Source organism: Cricetulus griseus, chromosome 8 (assembly GCF_003668045.3).
Source record: "Cricetulus griseus strain 17A/GY chromosome 8, alternate assembly CriGri-PICRH-1.0, whole genome shotgun sequence".
Classification (NCBI taxonomy): Eukaryota; Metazoa; Chordata; class Mammalia; order Rodentia; family Cricetidae; genus Cricetulus; species Cricetulus griseus.
Window position 1 is genome coordinate 72,155,683 of NC_048601.1, and position 14,243 is coordinate 72,169,925.

A 14,243-nucleotide genomic window follows, 5' to 3' on the forward strand; every position below is an offset into this window, starting at 1 on the left:
TTCCCAATTCTGGTATTACAATTGTGGGCCAGCATGCCCATCTTCTGGAATTAGACCGTTGTCCTCATGTCTCTGAAGCAGGCGCTATATGACTAAGCTATTGTTATAGCTCAATGAAAAAATACCTTAGTTTGGATCTGTTGCATTTGCTGAGAAATATCACTTCTGCTGATCACTTCTTGGTTGTTTGAAATTTTTGTAAGAAGGATCTAGGGCTCACATAATGATCAGTCAGTCTCCTGTTTGAGGACAAACATCATCTATATATAATCACATTTCATAGAAATCCTACCTTTCTTTCCATAAAAGATGAAATATTTCTGTTTTTAAATATCATCATCCCTATTTGTTACTCTAATGCTTTGTTATCAAAGTTAATTATACAGAAAAAGTATATTTGATTACAATACACCACTGGAGAGACAATTACTCTTCCCAAACTAGGGACCAGATCTTTGGAAAAGAAGCCTCTAAAAATTAATGCTGGTTAGATAATTTAGCCTATTACTCTAAAACCTTTGTGCATGCTGAGAGCATTGCTAATGTAATACACTCCCCAGTTAATGGAGTCAACCCTAGCTTTAAAGTCTAGTGCCTCCTCATTAGCTTCAGTTCCTGGATAACTTGCAGCAGGATATACTGGTAGGAGAACACTAAAACCACAAGTTGACATTCTGTTCTGACATCATACAACTGACTTGAAAATGAAAACTGTCACTGGCGCCAGCGCCAGCAACCGAAAACCAGACCAGGCAAGAATCTGTGGATTAAAGACACAACTCGGGTCATTCGGTAGAAGCAAATGCCATCGGTTTATTGCAGCCAGCACTTTATATACAAGAGGAGATGGAAAAACAGTACCTAGTGGATCTTACATGATGGCATTCTTATATATCTTTTAACCTAGCAAATAAATGGAAGCAGGGCAGTTGTCTTTTTCACCATTACCTCCTTTGTTTGTTTTATTTGGGGACTTTTTGAAACAAATGCCATGAAATGTATTGATGATCTGACAAACTGAATGAATGACTATGTCACATTTGTTACTAATTTAACTTTAAAAACAAAATGAAATCATAAAAATTCTACTAGGTACTGTTTGAAATGGTAAACTTCCAAGACTTCTTATTTCACGTTTCCAATTTCACCTATTAATAAATCTTGACATTGTGTTAGTGCTTTGAATTTCTTGTGGATTCAGGAATTCTTGAGATTCTTTTTTACTACTTGGTATGTCTTTATAATGTGTGAGTGCTGAGCAGTGGTGATACACGCCTTTAGTCCCAGAAGAATCAGGTGGATCTCAGTGAATTCAAAGCCAGGCTGTTCTACACAATGAGTTCCAGGTTAGCCAGGACTGTTACACAGAGAAACCCTGTATAGGAAAATAAATAAATAAATAAATAAATAAATAAATAAATAAATAAATAAATGTGTGTGTGTGTGTGTGTGTGTGTGTGTGTGTGTGTGTGTGTGTGGTGTCTACACTCTCATGTGTAGAAATGCCTGCACATAGCACAAACATGAAGTTTAGAGGACAACTGCAGATATTAGTCTTCAGGACCTACATTGTTTGAGACAGTATACCATATTGTTTATCACTTAGCCATGAGTTTTGTGGGATTATCTTATCACTGTCTTATATGATGAAGGCCAACTAAGTATCTCTGTTATCCAGGTTAAGGTTCTATTAGGTTTTTGATTAATATTCTTAAAATATAAAACTAATTCCCCAAACTTGTTTACATATATATGTTTGATTCTCATCACATACTAACATAGTAAAAGGATTAAAGTCAGGGTTATACATTCACTTAGCAATTGCCTTCATTTTAAATCAGTTTCACTTCCAATAAATTAAGTGTCCATCTTCATTAAGCAATTCATTTGTATCGAATTCTTCCTCTGGATTTATATGATGATACTTTTTAAATGTTCTGAATAGCCTGATACAACCCTTTAATTCTGGAAATTAGAATCCAAATGTCATTCAGGAAATTGAAAATCAACTTTTTATGACTTCAGTGGAAAGAACTCATACTGAAATCTGAACAATGGCCATGAAAAGTTAATAAATAAGACTTATGATAGACCACAGTAATATAAGAACAATCAGACACTTCAATTACTTATAACTAATGTTTAAACCTTTGTAAAAAGAAGGAAACAGTATTGGATTTCCATGTTGATATTTCTAAATTCTTTGATCATATTTATCAAGGATCCATTTCACATTACTCTCACACTTACTGCATAGACATTCATTTCTCTTTTTAAATATAATTGTTGTAGATGTAAAATTATGGAAGCAGAGTTAATATGCAGGTTTTGAAGCTCTGTACATTCCCTGTAATTCAATCTTTCCTCCAAAATTATGAAATATACCATTCCCAAACTTCTGTCTTTGAAATAATAATACAACAAGCATTCCAAATTCAGAGAGCTGTTTCATTGGAGTTTTTTCTTATTGTTGTTTATTTGTTTTTACACTTTTCTGCTGTGTTGAAAGAAAAATAAAACATATTCTAGGTAAAGAGTAAATGATGGGATTTTTTTGAAAATCAGAAGATTCAGTAATGATTGAAAGCTTCTTGATGTGCAAGATAACCGAGAGACTTGGTTAAGAATTGTGCATACACCCCTGTGAGCCCTGCATCTCTCTGAATGGAAAGTGGAAGACTGAAAGGTCAGAATATGCTTCAAAAAAAGTATAAGGGCAGTGCTGAGCTGAAAAGAGCAGAAATAGGTGTTCTCAGTTGATTTCTTATTTCTTAAAGATCAGAAATGACTTTCAGTGTCACCTGAGGCCAATGAGATGCTAGGACTGCTCCATTTTCAGAGGAATAGCCAGCAATCAGGACAATCAAAGTGACTTATAATTAATCATAGAAATGTTTTTCCCTATATAACCTACTTCCAATGTTGTTATTAAAAAATGCACCCCTACATACGTTTACATATGATTTATGTTCAAATGTACATACACCCTAGACAAGTCAAAACCACAGAGGAACATGATATATTTCCCAGATTCTTGTTATTCTGTGCACCACGCAATTGTCTTTAAATACAGTACAGCTTTCAGTGCAGCCAATGAGTAGCCAGGCATGCTAATGAGGACATCTTTAAATAGTTTTGTTCTGATGAGCTACAAAGTGGAACCCAGGAGAGAATGGATGGAGCATGGGGACCCTTTTGCAAAGTACTAAGAACACATTTACAAAAATACCAAACCTTCATGAGGGGAACTTAAGGACACTTTGTTTTGACTACTGGAAACAACAATCCACGCAGGGACCCAGGTGGTTAATGTACTGTACATTATTACTATAAAGCACAGATCTCCTCTCTTAGCTGCTCCAAAACCACAATTTCAATTGATTATATGGTGCCCCACAGAATAGACTAGAAGAGTAAATGAGCAAATGTTGCAGTTATCCTTTCAAAGCTGGCCAATTCATTCGGTTTTGATTGTATATTTACTCTGCCATTGGTCAGTTTGGAAGGAAAAATTTTTACAATGGTTTCTGTCTTGTAAGAATGTGTTTCAGATACAATAGAGAAAATGCCATGGGGCCCTGCTTATTACAAGAAAAAAAAAACAGTCCAAATGTAAAAGCAAAACAAATTTCCTGAGTTCAGAGATGATATGACATATACATCCACAAGTCTGTGTTTAATAGGCTCTTTTGAAATTTGAGTCAAAATGAATATAATGATGTTTTATTTATAAAATTGTTCTCTTATATAACATTTTAAACATAAGAGCTTTAAATAAACATGGAAAATCCAACAATGTTGACATATGAGCTGTTGGTTTTCATCTTTAGGTGAACCTATTATAAAGAGGGCTCGTAAGTCTAACTTCCTCTCACAAAAGAAACTAATGCATACCTTTGGATTCCAGTGCCTTCCCTTACAATGACAGTCAATGCTTCATGTAGATTCTGATGTTTTACACTTATCTGACTAATTTGGAAAGAAAAAAATGATTTACTCCTTCAAATTAAAATGTAGACCAAGTGTTGGCAAGATGGCTCATCGGCAAGAGGCACTTGCTGTCTACCCTGAAGGCCTGGGTTTGATCTGCAGGGGCCTCGATGGTAAAAGGCAAAATGCAACTACTTCAAGTTGACTTCCACAGCTATGTTGTGGAACACAAAATTAATTTAAATTAAATTGAATTTAGAAAATGCTAAACAAAAGAGATAGAAGTCCAGAATAAATATTCTGTGCCCTGTAAAATTTTCTGTACTTGGAAGTTACTTGATTTTTAATAGTATTTTCAAGTTATCCTGCACATAAACAAAAAGAAGAAAGGATTATGGCAATGTTAGGAAAATCTTTTCCAAAATATTTCTCCCTGCTTAATTCCCTGAACAAAGTATCTGTTTCCATCTTTCTGCTTTGTCACAGCTGTGTTGACCCAAGACACCAATCATTCCTCTACCATTTGACACACTTCGAAATTCCCACAGCATTTCCCCAAACAGAAATGACAGCAAACAGTTCATGCCTAGACAGTTTTCTGGCTTATAGAGAGATATCTGAATATATGACATACTAGATTAGAGTGTAGCTCTCTTAGAGGCAGCTGGCCTTTTTAAAGTGTCTTCTAGGTAGCTTGACTTTGGTGGTGGAATGTCCCCCAGAAGTCCTTACAGATTCTGTGTGATTGTGGAGGTAGAGGTTCTTGAGAATCTGTTCAGGTTAAGGGACACCCTGAAGCTACTTTGAACTGTTTAATTCCTGTGCTTAATGAGCTTCCCTGAAGAATGGAATGTTTGACTTCCCTTCAGAACAACCTGTGTCTTAAGAGCTTCCCTCCAAGATGGAAGGTTTTATCTCAGTGAAAATTGCAACATAGCAACTGTATAGTAAGGAAAAAAAAAAAACAGTTAACTACATGGAGACCTAATTTGTGTCTTTTATTTTATAATTAATGTTTTGTTTAGCATAAAAATGAATGGGTTTAATTGTAACATTTTTATACTTATATCATACTTCATTTCTTCATAAATTTTACAAAATTATATTTTGTTTATTTTGTGTACCTATGTATATGTATGTGCATGAAGGTCATCACCTGTTTTCCCCATTCTCTCTATCCCCATATTACTGTTCCCAACAGTCCCCACTTCTGTTTTTGTGACTGACATTTTCATGATCTTTTCTTAAAGTGATGAATAATCTGTTATCACAGAGACAATGTGCCATGTCCAAAGGGTCCTCCACCCATCTCCATATATATATATATATATATATATATATATATATATATCCCATTAGCTGGTCCAAAATTGAATCAAGGTTCAGCTCAACCTGAATGAACTATAGGACAACTTAAAAGTTGTCCTCGTCTTCCAAAAGGAGCCTTTTCCCTTAGCTCTGTCAGAAGGAACATATTGATTTGATTTCCAACTGACATATACCTCTGACACCTATCATCATGTCAAAGTCCATACTAGACTCCAGGCTCCCTCAGCCCTCACAAGTACTTCTAATATATTTCAAAGATCCCTTCCACTTTATAGGTTTCCCTCTTCCAAGATATCCATTCTCCTTATAATCCTTGAGAATTTTTCCCCATCGCCCATTTCACTGCTTTCCCAAGAGACAGCTTAGCAGTTTTCAATAAACTTCCCTGTTCCCTTTGACTGACTGACTATGCTTCTCATATGCATTTGTTGCTAAACTCCAGTACCACAACCTGGAAGTTTCAAGCATACACCAAGATAAAGGTTTTCTCCTATGGTCCTTAATTATACCTCCTGTCCCTAGTCTATATCTGACCCAAAAGATTTCTACTCAACTGAAAAACACCATCTGGTAGTCAAATACAGCCCTGCAAACTGCTCCAAATTGGCCTGGTTTTTACCATCCTCAGGTGGTACTGCAGAACCAGCAAGACCTAGATATGCTAAAAAGTCAATGTGTGATTGACCAACCAGCGGAGCCAGTGTGATTACTCCCTACCTCCTCAGGCTGGATCAGTAAACCAGATTTAGATGCCACTAACAAATGTTTCCTGCCATTGCATGATATGCTTCCATGATCTCCAGCCTTTGACCATCATTCCAGCACCCCTGAATCCTGACAATGACATACTAGTTTCATCTAAGAAGAAGCCACAAAAGAGACTACACTGTCACTTATCATCAACTGTTACTTGTCATCAACCCAAGGTTTCAATGTCAGATTCAAAGAGTACATGAAAGGGGAGGCATTGTGATTCACAAAAAAATTGAGTTTAGGCTCAAGCTGTAGTTTAGGATAATTCCTGATGGCTACACAAAAGCCAGCACTACTCAAGAACTAGAGAAACTAGTTCCCATCTGCCAAAGGGAGTCCCTTACCTGTGGCATAAGGGACATAATGGCTCATTTGACATATACCTGTGGCTGCATATCAAAGCCCATGCTGGCCTCTAGGATCTCTCAGTATCACAACAAATTGTAATACATTTCAAATTCCATACTATCATCTTCTAAGATCCTAGCCTTCTTCTCTTCCATAGGCTTCCTTCCTCCCAGATACAAATATGTTCACTTTATAATGGCAAACTTCCCCTGATACTTACTATTCTTGCTTTCTTTCCCTCTCCCTCTCCCTTTCCCCTCCCGCTCCCCTTCTCTGGCTGTCCTCTTATTCTCCCTCACTCTCTTCCTTACTCTCATTTCTTATCCTGTTCTCTTACTATGGGATCTCTTGATATCTCCACTATTCCCTCTTTCACTTCTGCTTCCCTAAACCTGACCAGATCCACTTTGTTGACCTTTTTACTCTACTTCATCTCTCTCTCTCTCTCTCTCTCTCTCTCTCTCTCTCTCTCTCTCTCTCTCTCTCTCTCTCTCTCTCTCTCTCTCTCTCTCTCTCCCTCCCTCTCTCCTCATCTAGATGCCTATTGCTGTTGCCTCTCTATATATTCTATAATAAAAATGTTATCAAGACTTTTAAGAAAGAAACTGAAGGAGATATCAGAAGATTGATATTTTCTGATAAAGCATCTCTCATGCTCATAGATCGGTAGATTAACACAGTAAAAATGGCCACCTTACCAAAAGCAATCTAGAGATTCAACTCAATCCCTGTCAAAATTCCAACACAATTCTTTGCAGACCTTGAGAGAATAACACTCAACTTCCTATGGAAAAAACCAAATCTAACCAACCAAACAAACAAACAACAGAAAAACAAAACTAAACAAGTAAAAACAACAACAAGAAACAGTATGAATAAAACAATTCTATAAAATAAAATAACCCATAGGTATCACCATTCCTGATCTCAAGCTCTACTACAGAGTTATAATTATAAAAATCACATGGTATTGACATTAAAAAAGACAGGTTGATCAAAGGAGTTGAATCTAAAACCCAGATGTAAATTCACAGACCTATGGACACCTTATTTTTGGTAAAAAAAAAAAAAAGGCAGAAATATACAATAGAAAAAAGTATCTTTATAAAATGGTACTAGTCAAATTGGAAATGAGCATGCAAAAGTGCAAATTGATACATATTTATCATCCAGGACAAAACTCAAGTCTAAGTGGATCAAAGACCTCAACATAAAAACAGATATATTGAATCTGATAGAATGGAAAGTAGGAAATAGCCTTGAACTCATTAGCACAGGAGACACTTCCTAAACAGAAAAATTTAAGCGTAGGCACTAAGATCAAGAGTTAATAAATGGGACCTCATGAAACTGGAAAGCTTCTGTAAGGCAAAGAACACCATTGATAGCACAAAATGGCCGGGTGCCAAAATGTAAAAGGAGTTCTTTTTTTTGGGGGGGTGGTTTCTAGACAGGGCTTCTCTGTGGCTTTGGAGGCTGTCCTGGAACTAGCTCTTGTAGACCAGGCTGGTCTCGAACTCACATAGATCTGCCTGCCTCTGCCTCCCGAGTGCTGGGATTAAAGGCATGTGCCACCACTGCCCGGTGTAAAAGGAGTTCTTAATTGGTATAGATAATAAAAATCTGGAGTCATGTATAGATGGGAATGCTGAGAGATCAGAGAAAAGGAGGAAGCCATGACACACCTTACCTCCTGAGCATCTCAGCAGCCAAGAGAGCAACATCCTGGTTCTGCCCAGCTACCTCACTTCCTGTCTGTCTGTACAGACATTCAGACCTCTAGGATTAGCTAGGGGTAAGCTCCAATCTCTGACTCTCAGACAGGCTTTATTTGCACCAAAAAGGTGGTGCAGAAGCTGTGGGAATGATCAACCAATTACTGGTCCAATTTGGGACCCATGCCACAAAAATACTTGATACTGCCTGAAGGATCATGAACTAGAGGCCAGATAGCCCAGAGACCTAGGACAAAACCAAACAGTACTGGCAAAAAGAAAAAAGGCCAAAGTACACCACAAGAACACAGATCAAATAATCAAATAATCAAGAGGGTTCATACACTCTTTTGTACCTTATTATTATTTTGGACTTGCCCTATCCTGCCACATTGTAACAGATCCCCTTTGTTTTTGTAGCATGTGCATTTAGGTGTAAGCTGTGGAGTGCTTTAGATAGTATAGTGGTAAGTAAGCACAGCTCCCCTCCATAGGTATGATTTATGTCATCCATCTTCATAGATATTTAGGTTATTAACTTCTTTCTGTTAATATGCCAAATGAGAGAAGAATTGAAAATAAAGCATTGAAAATGTTTTATATAATTTACCTGAAAAGTACATAGGAATTATGGTAACCAGAATAGCAACCATTATTTGGTAAAATTGCAGATTTCAAGCAGTGGAAGCGTTGAATCAGCATGAGAAACAAAAATAGAGCCAGGGGAGGGATGACTTCTCTTTTTGAAGTTTATCACTAACCAATCACTTTCTCTGCTTCTCACATACAGATACCCCACCACGTGAAGCCCTTGCCGTATTATAGCTATGATCAACCTGTGATTGGGTACTGCCAAGCCCACCAGCCTCTCCACATCAACAAGGCATATGAGGCTGTGTCCATAGACCAGGACGATAGCCCCAGTTTGGAGCTTGGGAGAGACCACAGCTTCATCGCCACCATAGCCAGGTCGGCTGCACCTGCCATTTATCTGGAGAGAATAACTAACTAACAGTAAAGCCAACTCCTTAATGCAGAGCTCACGTGGTGAATGGAGGCCTTCATCGCAAAGAAAATGAGGTGTCCAGCATTCTCCTGCCTCAAGAGTTTATTGCTCCTATAAAGAAGTTTAGAGCATAATGAGAGAAAAAAATAAACAAAAATAAACCCAAACTGATTATGAGGTTGGGCAGCTGGTGAACCTGCCACCAACACGGGAGAACATAAACTTTCTTTGATTTAAAACAAATAACAAACACAAGTACTCCCGGATGTAAATAATCAAGAGTGTTAAGTTCTTATAAAAATAGATTTCACTCTAGCTATCTATAGGTTTGTTTGTATATTTGATTTTTCTACACTGCATGGTTCCTGGGTTGGAGAACCACAGGGGGGAGGGTGGGAATTTTGGGGAAACCATACAGCTTTCCTTGTAAGGTGTGCATAACATTCACAGACCTTGTTTCCAAGGTTTTTATTTTGTTTTCCCTTTAAAATATGGTTTTATTCTTTTGTTCTTTTTCTTCATTTCCTGGTGGAATGACTTTCTACTTCTAAATATGAGTACGTACATGGTATCAAAAGAAGATTTGGTTTTGCACTGATCTAAAGTAAAGAAAATTGACCACAACATCCAAAAATCTACTGGAATGAGTTAAATACATCAAAGTGTACATTCCTTCAGTATACACTACAGATGGTATCAGGAGGTCTGGTTTATTCCTCCATCGGTATCAAGCATGGAAAGAAAACTGATAACCAGACCTGTGAACAACTTGAGTGGAGAAGAACCTGAGAACTAGCCTCGGCAGAGAGAGTGTCTCTGTGAACAATGAACAGAGGTCCCGTGTAAGAAAATGTCAAGGGATAAATTTCTAAACTCAAGATGATGTGTAATGTTGCTTTTAAATTTAATTATCACTTAGCTTTTGTGTAATTTTTATCAATAAAAGAAAAAATGTTGAAAAATAAAATATATAATTTTGTGGTTGATATACCATAACCCATATTCATATGTGTGGAATGTTCCTACCTGGTGTCAGAGTAATGATGCAGGAATCATTGGTTTTCTGTGTGACCATAGTTAGTAGAGAAGTATCAATCATTGTGGAATGAAATGAAACTGAGATAGTAATATGTTTCAAAAATTATTTAGAGGTATGGTTACTCTAAAACATGTCATGTGACATGAGAAAAATGTATCAATGTAAGAATTAAAGACTGAGTGATCTTGTAGCAAAGACAGAACCATGTAGGAATTAGCAACTACACAGCAAAATACATAGCAATCATTTTTAAAATCCTCTTTCATAGGAGATAATGGGGGCTAGAGATATGGCTCAGTAGTTAATAATGTTTGCTGCTTTTGCAGAGGACAAGTGTTTTATTCTCAGAACCTGTATCTGGCTACTCACAGTCATCTATAATTTAGCTGCAAGGGAACTCAACTCTCTTATCTTGTCCAACATAGGCAAGTGCACAGAGATAAACTTGTCAACTCATATACTTCATATACATATACATATACATATACTTATACATATACATATACACATAAAAAGCAAAATAACATCATTCAAATGCTTAATGATGCAGCTATCAGTCAGTCACATGATTTTCTATTTGTCATTAGAGTGCTGGTATAATTGTCAAACTCACTGTGGATACTTCCCTGAGGTAGTCCTTGGTCCAATTTAAGTAGTTTTATTTTTGCAACAAGATAAAGTAATGATGTTGAGAATATTTATTAAGGTAATTTTTACATTTCTTAAAATACCTTATGTAGTATTTGGTAATTATTTCTGTAGATTCCTTAAGAAGTAACAATTTAATTCTAACCTCTGAAATTTACAATAAAAAAGTTTATAAATTATTTTTATTAAAGTTATAAATAACTACTGTAGAAACCGGTCTTTGGGAGACTTAAGTCTGATCCAGCCAACTTTCCCTGTTGGTACCCAAGAAGGAGAATATGGATTGAGGAAATGGCAGATAAAGATACCAAAGAAAAGAGAAACACAGAACAGAGTCAGGAGGGCAATCCAGTGAATACTGAACACCCAAGTTTATTCTTCAATATTCTAATATACCTAAATGAAAAGGAGGGGGGAGGCAAGAAACTTCTTTATTAAGATACAAGGAACAGACTTACTTCCTTAATTTTCCAAGCATTCAGTAGCCTAACCCTCTCCTTCTCTAACCCTGTGGGTGAAAAGCAACCACACTTTAGACCAAGTCTCTTGTTATTTAGATAAGACATCCACACCTAAGACCAAACATCCTACAGTAGCCATGCCTTAGAAGTTTAGGTCTTGACTTTAACCTTGGAAGAGTACAGATTGTTTTGAACTCTCTGACCTTAAACCTGGATGAAGTGAAGCCATTTTTAATGGACCCCAACAAACTATAAAAAAAGCTATCTAAAGTCAGATTGAACATTTTCTTCTCAACATCATTCTAGTCAAGTACCATTCTAACTTAGAACTGAAGTTACCCTCTGTATTAAAGGAGAACATATCATCTGTCATGCTAATAGAAAATTCAATCAGAACAGCTCTTATTTTCACATTTAAAAGAGACATTATTGCCAAATTATTTTAATTTTCTGTTAGCATTTGCCATTTAAATGATATGTATTTTCATATCCGTGACTATAGGAAATGTTGACCATGAGTTTAAAATTTAAGCATACTTCTTTGCTGTAGTGACTTTGCTTTTAGGATTTGGCCAATAAATTTCCCAAATGATTTTTTCAGTGATGAGGATCTTTTCCATTTCTCAAAGTGAGATATCTTCTTTTCTCACAGATATCAATAGGTACAATATTCATGATAATTGATTTTCATCTAAAAATCTTTATCAGTGTTGGCTTTGATCAGTTTATTCTATATCTTACAACCAAAAATATAGCAAATAGATATGATCCCTCCTGCTTTTAGAAATTACTACACTTGGCCAACCATTGCCTAAAGTCAAACATAAATAGTGAGGTGAACTGTTAGGGAAACAGATAGCATGGTGAAAAGGTTGAGCTTATAAACATAAAAACTTCCAAAGAACTTATTTTAATAAGCAATCACTTACATGTGACAGAATAAGTTTACATTGAGTTTTGCAAATGTGTTGAAGCTTAGAGTGGACAGGTAAAGAAAAGAAAAAAAGAAAGCAATTTCACTTCTGTAGTTCTGCAGAAATCCTGAAATTCAAACCTCAGGAATGATATTGCGTAACAGATAGAATACACTTCAAATAAAAGAGATCTTTTTAAAAAGTGATATTTCAACAAAGATAATGAATATCTAACATTAGATTATTGATCCTTTAAGCAACAAAGAAAAAGAAAAATATCTGTGTAGTGAAATCCTATTCAAAGCAAAAAGGATGTGAGGCACCAATAACTCACCATTCAGGCTACATTTTGCCATGTAGATAGCTACACAACCAGAAAAACTTGAATATGCAGCTCACTTTCACTCCATTCCTGGTTCATTCATGTGTGAGCTGTGCAAACTGAATGTCCCATAGAGCTGCACATTCCTCCACCTAGAAGAATAACATGATGAAGAGTGGTGACTCTAGTTAATATAAAGATTTTCCACTGTCTTCTAAGTACCAGGAAGTATGTTGATTATAGTGAGTGTTTGTGTTTGAATGCTAGAAAGCCCTATTGAAGAAAGCCTACTTTTGTTCAGAAATCTTCTTACTATTAACATGACTTCATACTAGATTGTAAATTGCATGTCATAAAGGTCTATTGGCCCCCACTTGAAATCTAATGCTTCTCATGGAATATTCACAGACCAAGGGAACTAAAGTCAGACCTAAAAACAATTTTGAACAAGACACAATACAGCTTGGAACAGTCAGTTTCCCAACCATTATGACTGACCCTTCATAAACATTCTGAGTAAGACTGATCCACATCCACTCATTGCAACAATTAGTAAGTACGTACCTGAGATCAAAACCTTGACTGATGTATGTCTCAGCATGCCTGGCTTTCTCAGCCATTTGAAAGGGTATGCCAGTATTTTACATGTGACATTCAGAGACTTAAAACATAAACAATGAGAACTTTTACTTGAAGGATGCTAGGAAAAAGCCAAGTAGCCAATATATATATATTAGATGGAGGTCTTAGGAAGATGTGGCCAGAGGCATCTCTCTTTGGCCTTCAGCTACACTTTTATCTAATTCTGAGTAGAGAAAATTGCAGGTCTAAATTATTACAAAATAGCTGATATCGTGAAACCACAGAAATGGAAAATATACAGTATAAAAATCCTATTTTTTGCATTTTATGAAAAGTTCATACATATGTAAATAAACAAACATGGAAATTTTATTACCAACTACATAACTTGTTACTCAATAGTTTAACAACATCAACAACAATACCATCACAGAAAGATATCCAGGAATTGTCCTTGCGATGTGATGCTGTGATGAAGAATGTAAATTTGTCATACCAACTTAGAATTTGTTGCCAGTATCACACTTCCAAAGAGATACCTACAATATAATAACCTGAATACATAATATTGTTCAAAGTATAGTACATGTCACTGATCAATGACTGAAAGTTGGGTTTAAGTGAGGCCATAGATGGGATCATCTCCCAACCTATAAACCTAGAGAAGGGCAAACAATCAGCTTCTATCTGCTGTTTAAGCCTTGGGTGATATAAATAATTTGACAATGGAGCATTGAGCTTTTGAACCCAAGACTTTTAGGCCATTTGTTCCTTCTTAAGGTCTCATGCCTAGCCTGTTAGACTCTGAAGTCACATGGGTTTAGAGCACATCCAAAATAAGAGCTGAAGATTATGTTGCCACCTCCCATGTTATATAATCTTAATACAGAGGTGCACATGCAGTAAAACTTCTGAAATTTGAGTTAATTATCATTAAATCTTAACATTTAAACTGAACAAAGTACTCATCAATAGGGAGGAATCTTGTGGCACAAGCACTCCTATATCAAAATTTTCTGCTTCTGATTTTCTCAGGAGTTCTCAGTTCTTCTTTGGTGCATCCCTAGAATCTGGGCTTCTTAAAAGCTCAATGTAACAATTCTTTTCCCCATGTTACCACACACATAATTTTTGCCTGCACATTACAGTTTTCGTATTGAACCAACTCTGGTGAATCCTTAATATTTTCTACTCTT

General features: G+C 36.2%; 1 protein-coding gene across 1 annotated transcript in view; it reads left to right on the forward strand.

Moving 5' to 3' along the window:
• The window catches only part of Lrrtm4 (leucine rich repeat transmembrane neuronal 4), a 792,102-nt gene extending 783,015 nt beyond the window's left edge, over positions 1–9,087 (forward strand). Inside the window, exon 3 of the mRNA XM_035449047.1 lies at positions 8,866–9,087. Coding sequence (XP_035304938.1) covers positions 8,866–9,087 — 222 coding nt within the window. The remainder of the gene's footprint in view (positions 1–8,865) is intronic.
• Positions 9,088–14,243: the final 5,156 nt, after the last annotated feature.